Below are 17,353 nucleotides of genomic sequence, written 5' to 3' on the forward strand. Positions count from 1 at the left end.
ATAATATATAATAAGTAATAAAATAATTATCTTTTACCGAAAAAATGTTAAATTTCTACCACAAGAATAATTTTTAATCCAAAAGAAACAATTTTCTATTTATAATTTGGAATTCTAAAAAAAACCTAAATTTTTGACCATAAAGAAAACTTTTTCAGAAAATAGTTTAAAAGTGGAAAATTAATTTTTGCAACTGAAAATTTACATATTTCATTTTTGGTCGAAAATTGATCTTTTTTAGTTCAAAATTAAATTATTTCGTTAAAAGTTTATTTATTTTCTTGAAAATCCTCTTTTTTGGTAGAAAATAGATATTCTTGGTTAAAAATTCACCAAGTTTCTTTATTCATAATGTGTCTCATAATGGTTTACATGACTTCCATTCCTTACAATCTTTCCGTTTAAATATATATTTTTTTACAATCTTATCCTTTCTATATATACAATTATTTACAACTATTTACATAAAGTCTTATATCTAGTTCCTTATTTCTATTTCCTGCGATAGCGCAATTTAGGACTCATTAGCAAGCGAGTGAGCGAGCGAACGAAAGCGAAAGTGCAAGCAAGAGAGAGCATGAGAACGCAAACGCATCTTAGTCTACTTCACTTTTACTTTACCATTACTTACAATTTTTACGCTTCTAATCTAAGCGACTTCCGTTTCCTTTTTCTTTCACCTTTTATACCTCTATTTACCTTTTTCACGTGCATTCTTTCATTCTCCCTCATTCGCTCCTCTAGCACCCTCCAACTCCATCATCCATTCTTCTCCTCATCCACCTTCCCCTAGAATCTTAACCACATTTTCTTGCCAGCTTCCTTTATCTTTCATTCCTCTCCTACATCCTTCCCATACATGCTCCCATGTTTCCTCCTCCCATTTACATATTCTACACTTTCTGTTCTCTTCTTTTTCCCAGTACATCCCCTCCCTTACCTCGTTTCCCAGTCTAAATCTTGCTATTCTGGTCCATCTTCTCTCTCCCCATCTCTTTTCTAAATACTTTGGCACCCCTTCCTTTTTTATCATCTTATACGATTTATTGTATTTTCATTCCTCAATCGCCCCCCATATTTCTATTAATTGTCTTTCCCTCTCCCTTTTTTACAATTCTTCATAGTTTACTCCAGTCCCATCTTCTATTTCTCTAACATTAAAGAACTCCCTCCTTTCTTCTTCCCATCTCGTTAATTCGATCGCCCTCCCTCTCCTCTATTCTACCTCAATCAAACACTTTCTCGCCAACGCCCCTCCCTTTCTCTCCCTCAGCTTCGTCTCAAATTTCCATGCCCTCTTTCCCGCTCTAATACTTAACTTATCCCTTTGCGCTTCTTCTCTCACCATATATCCTGGCGTCCTCCAGTCTGCCCCTAGTGTCCATCTTATATACCTTTCTTGTAAACTTTCAATATCTTTCCTTTCTTTCCATCCCCATACCTCTGCTCCATAACCTAATACCGGCCATACCAGCGTATCAAATAACCACATTCTCCTTCTCCAATTTTTTTTAACCTTATTTTTCCTATTCCTCATATCTGTTTCATTACCCCTGCTGCTTTTTTTATCCTTTCTCTTATATGAGCTGTATGATCTCTATTCGTTTGCAAGATATATCCCAAATATTTATACTCTTTGACTTCTTCTAACTTTATTCCTTTCCATCTCCCTGTCCATTCTTTCTTCCTTCCCCCTCCTTTTCTAAACCTCATTATCTTTGTCTTTTCTACATTTACATTCAGCTTTTTCCCATCTAAGTATTGCTCTAATCCTATAATTAATCCCGCCATCCCTTCTTCATCCTCTGCCATCAACACTATGTCGTCTGCGTACGCCAGTGTATATATCTTTTTCTTCCCTATTCTAATTCTTCCCCAACCCTTTCTCCTCATTTCTTCTTCCAAGTCCGATATTAATAAATTAAATAGAAGTGGGCTCAGAGGACACCCTTGTCTCACACCTCTCACCAACCAGAAACTATCTCCTACTTGCTCTCCTACCATTACCCTGCTTCTTGTCTCTCTAAAAATTTCTGATACTCTCTTTATTAATCCCTCTCTTATCCCTTTTTTTATAATAACTTTTTCTATTTCTCCTCGGTTTAATGAGTCAAACGCCCCCTTTAAGTCCACGACCATTGTTATCATTACCCCTTTTTCCTTTTTAATTCTCTTATTTACTAGATAGTTCCGCACATATATGTTGTCCATTACCCCTATTCCTTTTCTAAACCCTGTCTGATTTGGTGACTCGATTTTTTTTTCTTCATCTTCTATCTTCAATCTCTCCGACAAAATAGTTACATATACTTTATACAGTGTTGGCATCAACGTTACCCCCCCCCCCCCTTATAATCTTAAACCTCCTCTCCCTTGCCTTTCTTTACTATTGGTATAACTACTCCTTCTTTCCATAACTCTGGTCACCCCTCTCCTCTCCATACTCTATTACACATTATCCATGCCCATTCCTCTAGTTCCTCCCCTCCATATTTTCATGCTTCATTTGGAATCTCATCTATACCAGGTGCCTTTCCATCCTTCATTATTCCTAAAACTTTAACTATTTCTTCCCTTGAAATTTCCTCTTCCTCATCTCTTCCTCTACCATATTTTCCTCCCTTTACAACTTTTCTCTCTACTCCTCCTAGTAATTCCAAAAAATATTTCTTCCAATCTATCATTTCAATATCTTGGTTTACTCTTTTTCTTCTTTTTCTTTCTCTATTTACTACCTTCCATACCTCTTCTTCCGTCCTAGCTTTCTCCGCCTCTTCCTCAAACCTTTTATTTTCTTCCTCTTTCTTTTGAGAACACAACTCAGTATACTTTTTCTTTTTTTTCCTATATTCTTCCCCATTACTTTTTTCTTTTCTCCACTTTCTTAATTCCTTTCTGACCTCCTATTCGATTTATGGTTGAAAATTGATACGTTTTGGTTCAAAATTCAACTATTTCATTAAAAATTCAAATATTTAATTGAAAATTCATTTATTTTGGTTGAAAAGCCTCTTTTTTCGTAGAAAATGAATCTTCTTGGTTGATAATTATTACTTTTTAGTTCAAAATTCAACTATTTGATTGAAAATCAGGGTGGCCGCTGGACCGGGAAACTGGGAAATGAACGGGAATTTTTTGAGACCAGCAAAAACCGGGAAATGACAGTGATTTTTTTGTTTGGCCGGGAATTTTACAAATTTGTAAAAGAAAAATCTATCTACGTTCGATTTCCACAGTTTAAAAATAATTATTTGAATTGTTATGTTTTCAATTATGCTTTTATTTAGCTTACAATCCGTAATTCAAAATTTGTTTATTTTAAAAATTTTCCATTTAAAATGTTTATTTTTAAGCTTTTGGACAAAAAACATTTTATTTAATAAATAAATAAATAAATTTTTTTAACTCAGTTCAAAATTTAAGAATTTCCAGATTTTAACGTTAAAACTTAAACGGTTTCAATTTGAAAGTCTTAGTCGTTAGACAAATGTGCACGTGTGACTGAAAGTTTATAAACATTATATTCAGGCTAAAATATTCAATTTTTAATCCACTTAATTTGAAATTTTTATTTAAAAAAAATGAATTATTGAATATTTAGCAGTATTTGTATTTTTATTTAAGACAAGTAAATTGAAACCGAATATTTAAAAGTAAAGAATCTTTAACTGAAGTGTTTGTAGAAAAAATTTGAGTAATTTTAAGAGATATTAAGGAGTTTAAAAAAAATAAAATTATTATGAAAGTTTTAGAAAGTTTTCTCAAAATCTTCTAGAATCTTTTTTTAAAATTTTGTTTAAATCGTTGAAAAACTTTTTAAATATTCTCTTAAAATACTTTTTCAAAATACTTCTAGATATCTCTTAAAATTACTCAATTTTCGCCTACAAATAATAAATGTTCTATTGTTATTTATAGATCCAAAATGTAAATAAATTTTCTAAAATGTACAGGATTTTCTGACAATTGTAAAAAAAAATTCAATTAATTTTGACAGATATTTAGAGTATCTGAAAATATTCCAAAATAATTTAAAATTTAAAACAAATTTAAAACAACTTCTAGATTTCTGAAGATTTGAAATAAAATTTTGAAGCCTTCCAAGGATGTTTAAACTATTTAAACAGAAAATAATTGAATTTCCAATTCAAGAAGTGTTCAGTTAAAATTTGTTCAATTTTTCAATGTTTAATGTTTCTAGCTTATAACTGCTTAAAATTATATAATTTTGAAAATTTTGAAGTTCATAGATTAATTTTGTAATTTAGAGCATTGAAAATGATAACGTGGATTTATATTTTTTTAAACTGAAAAATGTTAGTACCTTTAATTTTATACGCATAAATTATCGAACATTTGAATACAACATTTTTAAATTAAATACTTTCAAATTTCAATTTTAAAAGTTCAATATTGAACAGTTCCACTTTGTGTGCTTTCATTTGCAGCTCAGTTTTTATTAACTCAAGTGGAAAATTTTATAGCTTTAGTGTTTCATTTTTTAAATTTCATTGACCGTCGATTAAAACGGACACTCTGAAAATGCAATTATTTCGTTGAAAATTTATTTATTTTGTTAAAAGTCGTCTTTTTTGTCAGAAAATTAATCTTCTTGGTTGAAAATTCACCTACTTGATTAAAAATTCAAATATTCCAGTTAAAGATTCGTCATTTTAGTTTAAAATTCGCCAGTTTAATTGAAAATTAATTTTTAGAACTTAAAATTTAGCAGTTTCATTTGTGGTGAAAAACTGATCTTTTTTATTTCAAAATATATTATAAATATATTAATTGACTTTCTAGAAACTCAAACAAAATGATTTATAATAAACTCGCCTCAAAAAATCTTGAGATACCCGGAAAAAACCTGGAATTGTCAGGGATTTTTTTTCCAATCGTAATAACACTTTTTTTATTTAAAAATTTGAAATCTTAAATCTTAAAACATTAAAATTAAATAAAAAAATACAACTTTACAATTAACAAAAAAACATTGATTGAAAAATAAAATTATTTCCGGTGTAAATGTAAAAATACAAACAAATTATAGCTTCTCGGCGGTCAACATTGCTTTAAAATTTAAATATTTAAACCTTTTTTTCATTTACTGCCATGCTAAGAAGAAACCTACGTAAGCAATAATGTAAATGTATCCTGTAATTAAGTTGAATTTTCCTTCCCAGAATAGAATTGTTGTAAATAGAATACATTTTTTTATCAATCCCAGCGACTGACAAGAAACTGTCTTCGTTAAAAATAAGGTAATTAGGGATTAAATTATTTATTGATGTCACAATAATTTTTTGTTTCAAGCTATGATAAAACATTCTACGCACAGAATGAATCACTTAATGCGAAACTTAATAGCCGTAGGATAGTCATTACATTCCGCTGAGATTGCATTTGAGATCTTGTTGCGATGCAAATTTGATACCGACAATAAAAATTAAGTTTGCAAATGTAACCTTTAAAATATTTTATAAAGTTGTTAAAATACGTATAATTTTGAAAGAATTATGATTTTATAATTTGTTTTTATTTAATGTGATTTAAAAAAATGTCAAAGATTGTAGGGTATTTAAAAAATTCCATTTAGTTTTCATCAATTAAAAAAAGAATTGAAGGGAAACCCTAGAATTGTCAGGACATTTTTATATATCTGGAAAACCCTGAAAGTGTCAGGAAATTTTTTTTTATCAGGAAATTTTCTGCGAGAGCTTGTCTAATTAAAAAAATGTAAAAGTAGCTTTATATTACTGTAATTAACTATTTTGTTGAAAATTTTTTTTTAATTAATTTTTTTAATTGAGAATTTAACTATTATATTTTTAGATAAAAATTGAAGTATCTTGTTCAAAATTTATGCATTTTGTAGAAACTTCCTTCCTTTTGGTAGAAAATTAATCTACTTGGCTGAAATAACTATTTTCTTGACAATTTTCTGTTGTTATTTATTAACTAATTTTTTAACTGAAAATGTAACTGTAATTTTGTAAAAAAGTATATAATTTTATAAATTGAAAATTCGTTTCTTTTGGTAGAAAATTAATCTTCTTAGTTGATAATTTAAATTTTTCGTAGAAAATTCGTCTTTTTGTTTAAAAATTCATCTCTTTCGGTTTGAAAATTCGTATCTTTTGAAAGAAATTTAATTTTTTTGGTTAAAAATGCAGAAATTTTGCTAAAAATTAAAATTTTTTTTGGTTGAATGTTCAAATACTACATTTTTTGTTCTGAATTAATCTTTTTTGGAATAAAAATTTTATTACTTGGTTGAAAGTTAAACACTTTTGTTAAAAATTAATATTTTTGTTTGAAAATTCATCTCTCGTTGAAAATTAATATTCCGAACTACAAATTTACCTTTTTCTTTAATTTTTAGTTAAAAAGTTATATTTTTTTTAAGTTGAAAATTTATCTTTTTGTTAAAAATTAAATTATTCTAGTTAGGTTAATAATTTTATTTAAAAATGTATCACTTTGGATTTAATTGTTGGTTTGAACTTTTATTTTAACTGAAAAACTTACTATTCAATTTTTCATTAAAAAGTTATCTTTTTTGTTTAAAATTCGTATTTTTTCGTAGAAATTAATCTTTTTAGTTCAAACTGCATATTTTTTTTATTTGAAAATATAATTCAAGTTAGATTCGTTATTTTATTTAAAAGTTCATCACTTTCTTTGAAAATGTAACTACTTTTTTAAATTGAAAGTTGATTTTTTTTTTGTTTAAAATTAAACTATTCTGCTTGGGAATTTACGTATTTTGTTCAAAAATCTTCTTTTTTTTGTATAAAAAATGAATCCTTTTGCTTAAAAATTCTGCTCATGTTGAAAAGTCTTTTTTTTTGTTTGTTAAATTCAGCCGTTTTCGAATAAATTTAAAATATTTTTTTGGTAGAAGATTCATTATTTTAATTGAAAATTCTCTGGCAGAAAATTATTTATTTTTATTTGAAAAATTATCTATTCCAGTTGAAACTTGAACTATTCCGTTGAAATTTTTATGTTGGGCTGAAATTTTATTATTTTTTAACTAAAAATTTCTTTACTTAATTTGCATATTTTATCTTATAGTTGAAAATGTATTTCATTTATTGAAAATTAATTTTTTTTTAATTGAAAATTTAAATATTCAATTTTGGCTGAGAATTGATCTTTTTGAATGAAAATTCATATTTTTTATGAACATTAATCTTCTTGCTTTAAAAACCATTCTTTTTGGTTTAAAGTCCAACTAATTTTAGTTGAATATTCATAATTCCAATTTAAAATTTTTTTTCGGGAATTAAAGTTTTTTAATTGAAAATTAAACTATTCCATTTTGTATTAGAAATTGATTATTTAGCTCAAATTTCACCTATTTTTTGTTTGTTGAAAATTTGTCTGTTTTAGAATTTAAAAAAACTACTATTTCGTCAAACATTAAATTATTTAGTTAGAAATTTATCTATTTTGTTGAAAAGTCTTTTTTTTGTTTGTTAACCTCAGCTGTTTTTGAATAAATTTAAAATATTTTTTGGTTGAAGACTCATTATTTTAATTGAAAATTCTTTGGTAGAAAATGAATATTTTAAACTGAAAATTTAACTATTCCAGTTGAAACTTGAACTATTTCGTTGACATTTTTTTTTTGTCTGAAAATTTATTATTTTTTTGTGAACTAAAAATTTCATTATTTCATTTGCATATTGGAGCTTTTAGTTGAAAATATATTTCCTGGATTGAAGATTAATTTTTTTAAATTGAAAATTTAAATATTCAATTTTCGGCTGAAGTTTAATCTTTTTTAATTAAAAATTCATATTTTTTTATGGGAATGAATCTTCATGGTTAAAAATTATTCGTTTTGGTTGAAAATCCATCTAATTCCTGTTAAAGATTCATGATTTTAGTTGAGAATTCATATATTATTTTTTTCTTAATTTAACTATTCCAGTTGAAGATATATAATATTATTTGAAAATTCATCATTTTAGTTTGAAATTTTTTCTTGTGAATTAAATTTTTTCAATTGAAAATTAAACTATTCAATTTTCTATTATAAATTGATTTTTTTAGCTCAAACTTCACCAATTTTTTTGTTTGTTGGAAAAATGTCTTTTTTAGTTAAAAATTCAACTATTTAGTTAAACTTGAAATTATTTAGTTAAAAATGTATATATTTGTTGAAAAATATTTTTGTTTGTTTGTTAAATTCAGCTGTTTTTAAATAATTTGAAAATATATTTCCTTGATTGAAAATTAATTTTTTTTTAAATTAAATTTTAGTTGAAAATTCATTTATTCCAGTTAAAGATTGATACTTTCAGTTGAAAACTCATCACTTTAGTTTGAAATTTTGTGCGGAAATTAATGTTTTTTAATTGAAAATTAAAGTATATCATATTTGATTGTAAATTGATTTTTTTAGCTAAAATCACACAAATTTTCTTGAAAATTTGTCTTTTTCATTTAAAAATTAAACTATTTCTTCGAGCATTTAATTATTTCGTTAAAAAAGTATATTTTTTGTTAAAAAGTCTTATTTTTCAGTAAATAATTCATCTTCTTGTTTGAAAATGTATTTATTTTTGCAGAAAACTCAAATATTCCAGTTGATTATTAATTATTTTTGTTATAAATCCTTTAGTCTTTTTTTATTAAAAATTCGACTATTTTCTTAAAAATTTATTTTTTTTTAGTTATAAAATTCAATTATTTGGTTCAGAATTCATGTATTTTGTTGAGAAATCTTTTTTTTGTGTAGAAAATTAATCTGTTGTTTAAAAATTCATCTTTTTGGTACAAAAGTTAAGTAATCCACTTAATTATCAATCATTTCAATGGAAAATTCTTCATTTTTTTTAATGAAACTGTTTGATTGAAAGTTAATTTCTTTTATTAAAAATTCACCTTTTTGTTTAAAATTCATCTATTATAGTTGATGATTCTTCATTTCAGTTGAAAATTGGTTGTTTTTTTGTGTGAAAAATTAAATTTTTTAACTGAAAACTTCATTTTTCCATTTTGGTTTAAAAGGTAATTTTTTTTTAATTGAACTACTTGTTTGAAAATTGACTTAAAACATATTTTAAATACTATTTGGTCGCGAATGAATATATTTTGTTGAAAAATCGTCTTTTTTGGTAGAAAATTAATCTTTTTGGTTGAAGATTCAACTATTTGATTCAAAACTTAAGAAGATAAAAGAAGGATATTTTTGAATTATTATTAAAATTCATGGACCTTAGAAACAAAGTAAAAAATCATTAATTATAGTTGTAGTATTATTTAATTAATCGATGGTGCTTATGTATTTAAAAATATTTTATTATATAACTTAAGAAATATTCCGAGTCCATTATTTAAAACATTTCGAAATATTTAAACTATAAAAAATTATACCAGGAAAAAAATCTGAAATTATCAAGGAATTTTTTTCCAGGATGTAAGTAGACACCCTGAAAAAATTAAATTTGTTATAAATTTGAATTGCTATTATAAGACACTTAAATATTCAAGAACGTCTTTGAGGCCCTTGCCAAATTATTTCGCTATTCTGGGCACCATAATCGTTTACTCAGCCTTCTCTCTGTGATGCAATGAAGAAACTTGATGGAATAAAATAAATTTATTGCTAAAATGTTTTAAAAAATTAATTTTAAAAATTCAAACACACCAAACTAAAAAAATCACCAATAAAGTTTTTCAAATTTTAATTTGTTTTATATAATTGATACTAGTACGACATTTTTATTTCCTAACATTAAAAGCAAAATTAATTTAAAAAATCCTGTACTAAAAAAATGTAAATATTAAGAGTTTTTCACACACTTTAAATAATAATTCATAATTTTGAATTTATTCTGGAGGAATTTAATTAAACATAATTGTTTGATTTCGTAATTCTTGAAACTGAAAAATTTTCATCAATCAAGTTTTTCAATTTGATCTTTTACGATTTCGAAGAATTAAAAAAAAACAGACAAATTGAAAACAAACTATTTAGGATATTCAAATCTAAAATTAATAAATTTATGGCTGACTATCAAAATTTTCAATACGAAATTTTGAAAGATTTAATAGTGAAATTGTCCTGATATTCAAATAATTTAAGGTTGAAACTGCAAAATTGTGAAATTTGAATTAAATTAAACTACTTGAATTAAATTTTGTAGGATTAAAGAATTTTAGAAAAAAATCGAGTACATTTTAAGGGATATTTCATAGTTTTAAGATCATTCAAAATTAATTTTAAACTTGAAAAGATTTTAAACAAATTTGAAGCTTTTTAAAAATCTTGAAAGGTTCCAAGAGAATAAAAAAATGTTCTTAAGATTCCTAGAAAAATTTAAATTGATTTATCATTTTGCAAAATTATTTTTAAAGAAAATTTTAAAAATATTTAAAAGCTCAAATTCTTCAAAAATTCGAATAATTATGAAAAGTATTTAACAGATTTCCAAACTTGTATAAAAAAGAGTCTGGAATATTTTGAGGGATTTTTGTTTAAATTTTGCAGAATTTAAAATAGATTTTTGGGGAATTTAGAATCATTTAAAAAGATATTGAGAAGGCTTAGAAGTTTCGAAAAGATTAAAAATAATTTTAAACAGAATGTACATTTTCAAAGATTTCGAAAAATTTCGAAGCTTTATAAATTTTGAAAGGAAATACTTGGAAATGTCAGGGAGGTTTTTCCAGGGCTTGTCTGATTTATAATGAAATAACTATTTTGTTAAAATTTAGTTTTTTTGCAAGCTAATTTTTGTTAAAAACTGAAATCATCTACTAAAAATGAATTTTTGTTTGTTTGAAGATTCATAATTTTCATTGAAAATTCATTTGTTTGGTTGAAAATGTAACTAATTTGTAGAATATTATTATTTTTTGTTTGAAAATTAATTTTTTTAACTGAAAATATAACAATTTTAGTCAAATGTTCCATCATTTTAGTTAAAATTTCATCTCTTTAGTTGAAAATTAATGTATTTTTTTGAAAATTCGTCTTTTTTGGTAGAAATTTAATCTTCTTGGCTAAAAATTCAACTATTTTATTTTAAGATGCAACTATTCCAGTTCGAAATTCATAATTTTAGTTGATCTCTTTAAATGAAAATTGAAGTATTTTGTCGAAAATGAATTTTTCTTGGTGGAAAATGATGATTTTTTTGCTGAAAATTAATTTAACTGAAAAATAATTGAAAATTAATCTTTTTGGTTAAAAATTCAAATATTTTCAGTCGAAAATTCAGAGTTTTAGTTGAAAATTCAATTACTAGGTTTAAGTTTAACTTTCTAGTTAAAAATTAATTTTTTTGCTTGAAGGTTCATTATTTTAGTAATTGGAAATTTATCTCTTTGGTTGAAAATCTAACTATTTTGATGAACACCCTGTTTTTTGGTTGAAAATTTATCTTTTTTAGTGGAATATTTGTCTTTTTAGTAGAAAGTTAATCATTTTGTTAAAAATTCAACTATTCCATTTCAAGATTTAACCATTCTAGTTCAAGATTAATCATTTTAGACTAAAATTAAATTATTTGGTTAAAAGTTAGACTCTTTGGTTAAAACTTATTTTTGATATTTTTCGTAGATTCATTATTTTAATTAAAAGTTGATCTTTGATTAAAAATTTAACTATTTTGTTAAAAAAAATTTTTATTGTTGAAAATTATTACTTTTCTATCGGCAAATTAATTGAAAATTCACATTTTTTCGGAAAAAACATGAAAATTGGTTTTTCAAACTTTAAATGTAGAACTTTCAATCGAGTATTCCATAATTTAAATTGAAGGTTAATATCGTTGATTTAAAATCGATTTTTTCAACTGAAAATTTAAATATTGAATTAAAATTATACAAAACCATTTAAATATTTCATCATATAAATAGAAAGTTCATCTCATTTTGGTTAAAAATTAATTTCTGTAACGAATTGTTTTTATAAATTGACCTTTTTTAATGCAAAATTTCTGTGTTTAAAATTCATCTGTTCCTCGAAAAAACGTGGAGTTTTCAGAATTTTTTTAACAAGATTTGCGTAGACACTTTCTAGAGTGAATGAATAAATTAGTAGATTATTATTATTATTAACTGTGATTTATGAAAAGAAACAGAAATTCCTCATAAGTTACAATCCTTGAAACTCAACAGATTTAAAATTTAAATATTTAACGGAATTATTGATTTTTAGTTGGAAATTCATGTAATTTTTTTTAAATTCTTTTTTTTTGGTAAAAAATTAATTTCTTTTATTGAAAATTGGTCCCTGTTTGAATATTCATCTTTTTAGTTTAAAAATGTGACGGATAGGTTAAAACTTCAACTATTCTGTTTAAAATTCATCTTGCTAGCCGAAAATTAATATTTTCGAGTTAAAAAGATAAAAAATAATTTTGTTTGTTGTATATTTATAATTTTAGTAAAAAATTCATTTTTGGTTAAAAATTCTTTTTTCTATGTTATTGAAAATGAATGTATTTTGTTGAAAATGCATATTTTCTGGTAAAAAATTGAATTCTTTTATTGAAAATTTGTACTTTTGGTAGAAAATTCAACCATTTTGAAATAAATTAAATTTTTTTGTCATGAAAATGTAAATGTTTTTTATTTATATTTTGTCATAAATTTGTGTTTTTGGATTCAACATCCACCTCTCTTGTAGAGATTTTTTGTTGTTGCTGAAAACTAATTGTTTTTACTGAAAACTTAATTTTTCCATTTTTGGTTGAAAATTTATATTTTTTGGTTGCAAATTCATGTATTTATTTGAAAATTGATATTTTTTAGTGGAAAATTTAGTTGAGTATTCCATCATTTAAATTGAAAGTTCATCCCTTTGGTTAAAAATAAATGTTTGCAAATGAAAATTTAAATATTAAGATTTTATTCGAAAAAGTATCTTTTTTAGTTCAAAATTTTTTTTTCGTAGAAAACTAATCTTTTTTATTGAAAATTGAAACATCCCTTTACTTGGTCGAAAGTTTAACCCTTTTTTTCTTTGATTTACAATTAATTTGTTGAACTGAAAATCTAACAAAACCATTTGAATATTTTATTATATAAGTTGAAACTCATCTCTTTATGGTTAAAGATGAATTTCTTTAAGTAATTTTTGTGTTTGTAAATTGATCGTTTTTAAAACAAAATGTCTTGGTTTAAAATTTAACTGTACCTAGAAAAGACGTGGAATTTTCAGGACATTTTTTTAACAGGATTTGAGTAAAAAAAATTCATCTCTTTTTTTTAAATCAATTTTTAGTAGAAAATGTATCTTTTTTAGTTAAAAATTGGTCTTTTTGGTGAAAACTAATATTTTTTATTGCAAATGTAACTCTCCCATTACTTTGTTGAAAATTTAATCGTTTTTTTCAAATGTTTTTTTTTCTGTGATTGACAATGAATTTGTATAACTGAAAATCTGAAAAATCCAGTTGAATATTTCATTGTGAAAGTTGAAGCTCATCTCTTCATGTTTAAAAATGAATTTCTTTCAGTAAATTTGGTGTGTTTGAAAATGGACCTTTTTTAATACAAAATATCTCGGTTTAAAATTAAACCGTACCTAGAAAGGACGTGGAATTTTCAGGAAATTTTTTTACAGGATTTGTGTCAAAAAATTTATTTCTAGTTGAAAATTTATATTTTTTAGTTGAGAATTTATATTTTTTAGTTGAAAATTAAGTTGAGTATTCTATCATTTAAAATGAAAGTTCTTCTATTTTTTAAAAATCAATTTTTGCAACTGACAATGTAAATATTGAATTTTTAGTAGAAAATGTATCTTTTTTAGTTTAAAGTTTGTCTTTTTGTTAGAAATCTAATATTTTTGATTGAAAATTTAACCCATTTTTTTGAAAATTGTTTTTTTTTCTTTGATTGACAATTTGTTTAACAGAAAATTTAACAAAATCAGTTGAATATTTTATTATATAAGTTAAACCCCATCTCTTTATGTTTAAAACTGAATTTCTTTAAATAACGTTTGTGTTTTGAAAACTGACCTTTTTCAAAACAAAATGTCTCGGTTTAAAATTAAATCGTACCTAGAAAAGACGTGGAATTTTCAGGAAAATTTTTTACAGAGTTTGTGTCAAAAATTTGTTTCTGGTCGAAAATTTATATTTTTTAGTTGAAAATTCAGTTGATTATTCTATCATTTAAAATGAAATTTCATCTATTTTTTAAAAATCAATTATTGCAACTAAAAATTTAAATATTGAATTTTTAGTAGAAACTGTATCTTTTTTAGTTTAAATTTGTCTTTTTGGTAGAAAACTAATATTTTTGATTGAAAATTTAACTATCCCATTACTTGGTTGAAAATTTAACCCATTTTTTTAAAATTGTTTTTCTTTCGTTCATTGGCAATTAATTTGTTTAACTGAAAATCGAACAAAACCAGTTGAATATTTCATTATATAAGTTGAAACTAATCTTTTCATGTTTAAAAATGAATTTCTTTCAGTAATTTTTGTGTTTTGAAAATTTATCTTTTTTAATACAAAATGTTTCGGTTTAAAAATCAACTGTACCTAGAAAAGACGTCGAATTTCCAGGACGTTTTTTTCATAGAATTTGAGTCAAAAAATTTATCTCTCGTTGAAATTTCGTTTTTTGTTGTTGTTGAAACCTAATTATGTTTACTAGAAATTTAACTTTTCCATTTTTGGTTGAAAATTTATATTTTTTAGCTGAAACTTCCGTTGAGTATTCCATCATTTAAATTGAAAGTTCATCTCTTTGGTTAAAAATCAATTTTTCCAACTGAAAATTTAACCTTTTCTTTTAAAATTTTTTTTTCTTTGATTGACAATTTGTTTAACAGAAAATCTAACAAACTCAGTTGAATATGTTATTATATAAGTTGAAACTCAACTCTTAATGGTTAAAAATGAATTTCTTAAAGTAATTTTTGTGTTTCAAAACTAACTTTTTTAAAAACAAAATGTCTCTGTTTAAAATTCAAGTGTACCTAGAAAAAACGTGGAATTTTCGGGAAATTTTTTTACAGGATTTCAGTAGACACATTCCAGAGTGAATGAATGAATTAGTAGATGATTATTATTAATTGTCATGTATGAAAAGAAATAGAAATTCCTCAAATTCTACTCAATATAAAAAGTTTCTCCCAATTATCAAAAATGTAACAAAAATCATTTTTGTAGGGCCTCCTTCATAGTACCTCGGCCAATCTCCCAGTTTCTGGATGAGATTCCCGACGAGAAGGAGATCCTCAAAGATGTCAGTTCCGGCGAGGAAAATGATTTCGACCCCGACCCTGAAACTGTAAGTGACTGTGATTATCCTTCCGAGCAAGAGGCAAGTTCAGATTCCGAAGATGAAAATCTGGAACTTGGTTCTTACGATGAATATTTCCTCAGCAGAGACAAATCCTGCAAGTGGGAAAAACAGAATCACATCCAGACTCTACAAGAGAGCAATAGCGCGAATTTTCTAAAACCAGAGAGCAGTGCAATACAAGTTTCTAGTGAAATCGATGCCTTCCTAAAATTAATAGATGATAAGATGCTGAACAGTATTGTTATAAACACAAATCATAAAATCAACATTAAGCGAAATCAGTACAAACGGGACAGAGATGCCCAAAATGTGACGAAAAATGAACTTTTAGCGCTCTTTGGTCTTCTCTTTTTGATTGGGGTGAACAAAGGGAATCATACAGGTGCCTACGAATTGTGGACAACCGATGGAACCGGAATTGCAATGCTCAGGGCATGCATGAGCAACAAAAGATTCTCATTTCTTCTCCGACATCTGCGATTCGATGATGAGAAGACCAGCAAGAGAAAAATAGACAAGTTATCACCCATACGCTTTTTTCTCGATTCCTTCATCGCCAACTGTAAGAGTTCCTACACTCTTGGTCAGTTCGTCACCGTGAAAAAGTTAGACATCTTTCAAGGTCAAAGTTCGAGTCTCATTCGAAAGAAACTCGCGAGTGGAATAAAGCTTTTTGTCATGTGTGATGCCCTCACATATTTTACGAGTAACCTCGAGGTTTGTGCAAAGCAACCAGATGGTCCCTATCAATTGTCGAATCGACCAGCCGATGTTGTCGAGAGATTAGTCGCACCTGTTGAAGGATCCAACAGGAATTTAACAATCGGGTCTTGGTACACCAGTTATTCCTTGGCGAGGGCTCTTTTGCGGAAAAAGATCACATCCATCGGGACGGTTTCAAAAAATAAACCCGAAGTTCCTCTCGAATTTTCGCCGAACCGGAAGAAGGCAGTGGGTTCTTCAGTATTTGGCTTCCGGGAAGATGCGACTATGGTCTCTTACGTGCCAAAACCAAACAGATCTGTGATATTGTTGTCAACGATGAACCTGGCTAATATTGTTGATGAAAAATCGAAGAAGCCGCTGATTGCTCTGCACTATGACATGTCGAAAGGAGCCGTTGATGCGGTTGACATGTTGTGCAAGGCCTACTTTGTGGATAGAGACACGAGCCAATGGCCTTTGGCTTTATTTTTCACTTTGCTGAACATTGCCAGTGTGAATGCGCAAATTTTGTATGAATCAAACCGGGAAGATTGTCGCGTTATCAGAAAAAAGTTCCTGAAGAATCTCGCTCTGAGCTTGATGAAGAATCATCTTTCCGAGAGGGCGAAAATATTGACGCTTCCGACCGAAATTAGAGCGGTTTTAGCGAAATATAGGGTCGAGACGGTGGAGAAAAAAGAGAATTTGGAAAGCAGAAAACGGGGAAGGTGTCATTTGTGCACTCGGACGAGAAATGTCTGCACGACCATCAGATGTAGGTCTTGTGTAAGATTTACATGTAGGGCTCATGTGGAAACTACTGCGGTTTGTTTCGAATGTAAATATGAAAAAAATGACGAAGATATGTAATTTTTTTATTATCGAAGGTAGTAATAATTTTTGTATAGGTAATAAATTAGTATTTTGAATAATTAGTGTTTTTCTGCGTCTATTATTCACCAAAAGATAGGGAGTTTTTAGAAAAATCATGTCAAACTCAGAGTGTTTATATATTTTTTCTGTCTTTTTGGTGGAAAATTCAACCATTTTGATATAAATATAATTTTGTTGTTTAAAAATTCATTTTTTTTATAAAATTACACTACTTTTTTTTAATTAAACTTTTTTGTTTGTTTAAAATTTGTCTTTCGTGTTTAAAAATGGACTTTTGGTTAAAAATGAATATTTTTTTATTTGTTTTGAATGTAAATATGAAAAAATGACGTAGATATGTAATTTTTTTATTATAGAAGGCAATTCCCTGCCTTCTTATGATCCGGAGGGGAAATGTCGGTCAAACTAAGCCAACAGATGGCACCACAAATAGTAAGTCTGTCTTTTTCATTCAATTGCATTGAGA

The 17,353-nt window shown here is 26.2% G+C and overlaps 1 protein-coding gene across 2 annotated transcripts in view; it reads left to right on the forward strand.

The window, feature by feature from the left end:
- Positions 1-16,891, forward strand: part of LOC117181518 — a 65,104-nt gene extending 48,213 nt beyond the window's left edge. For both annotated transcript variants that reach the window (XM_033374284.1, XM_033374283.1), the window contains exon 2: positions 15,153-16,891. In XM_033374284.1, coding sequence (XP_033230175.1) covers positions 15,153-16,863 — 1,711 coding nt within the window. In that variant the 3' untranslated portion in view covers positions 16,864-16,891. The remainder of the gene's footprint in view (positions 1-15,152) is intronic.
- The last annotated feature ends 462 nt before the right edge of the window (positions 16,892-17,353 follow it).

This window comes from Belonocnema kinseyi, chromosome 10 (assembly GCF_010883055.1).
Source record: "Belonocnema kinseyi isolate 2016_QV_RU_SX_M_011 chromosome 10, B_treatae_v1, whole genome shotgun sequence".
NCBI classification, from domain to species: domain Eukaryota; kingdom Metazoa; phylum Arthropoda; class Insecta; order Hymenoptera; family Cynipidae; genus Belonocnema; species Belonocnema kinseyi.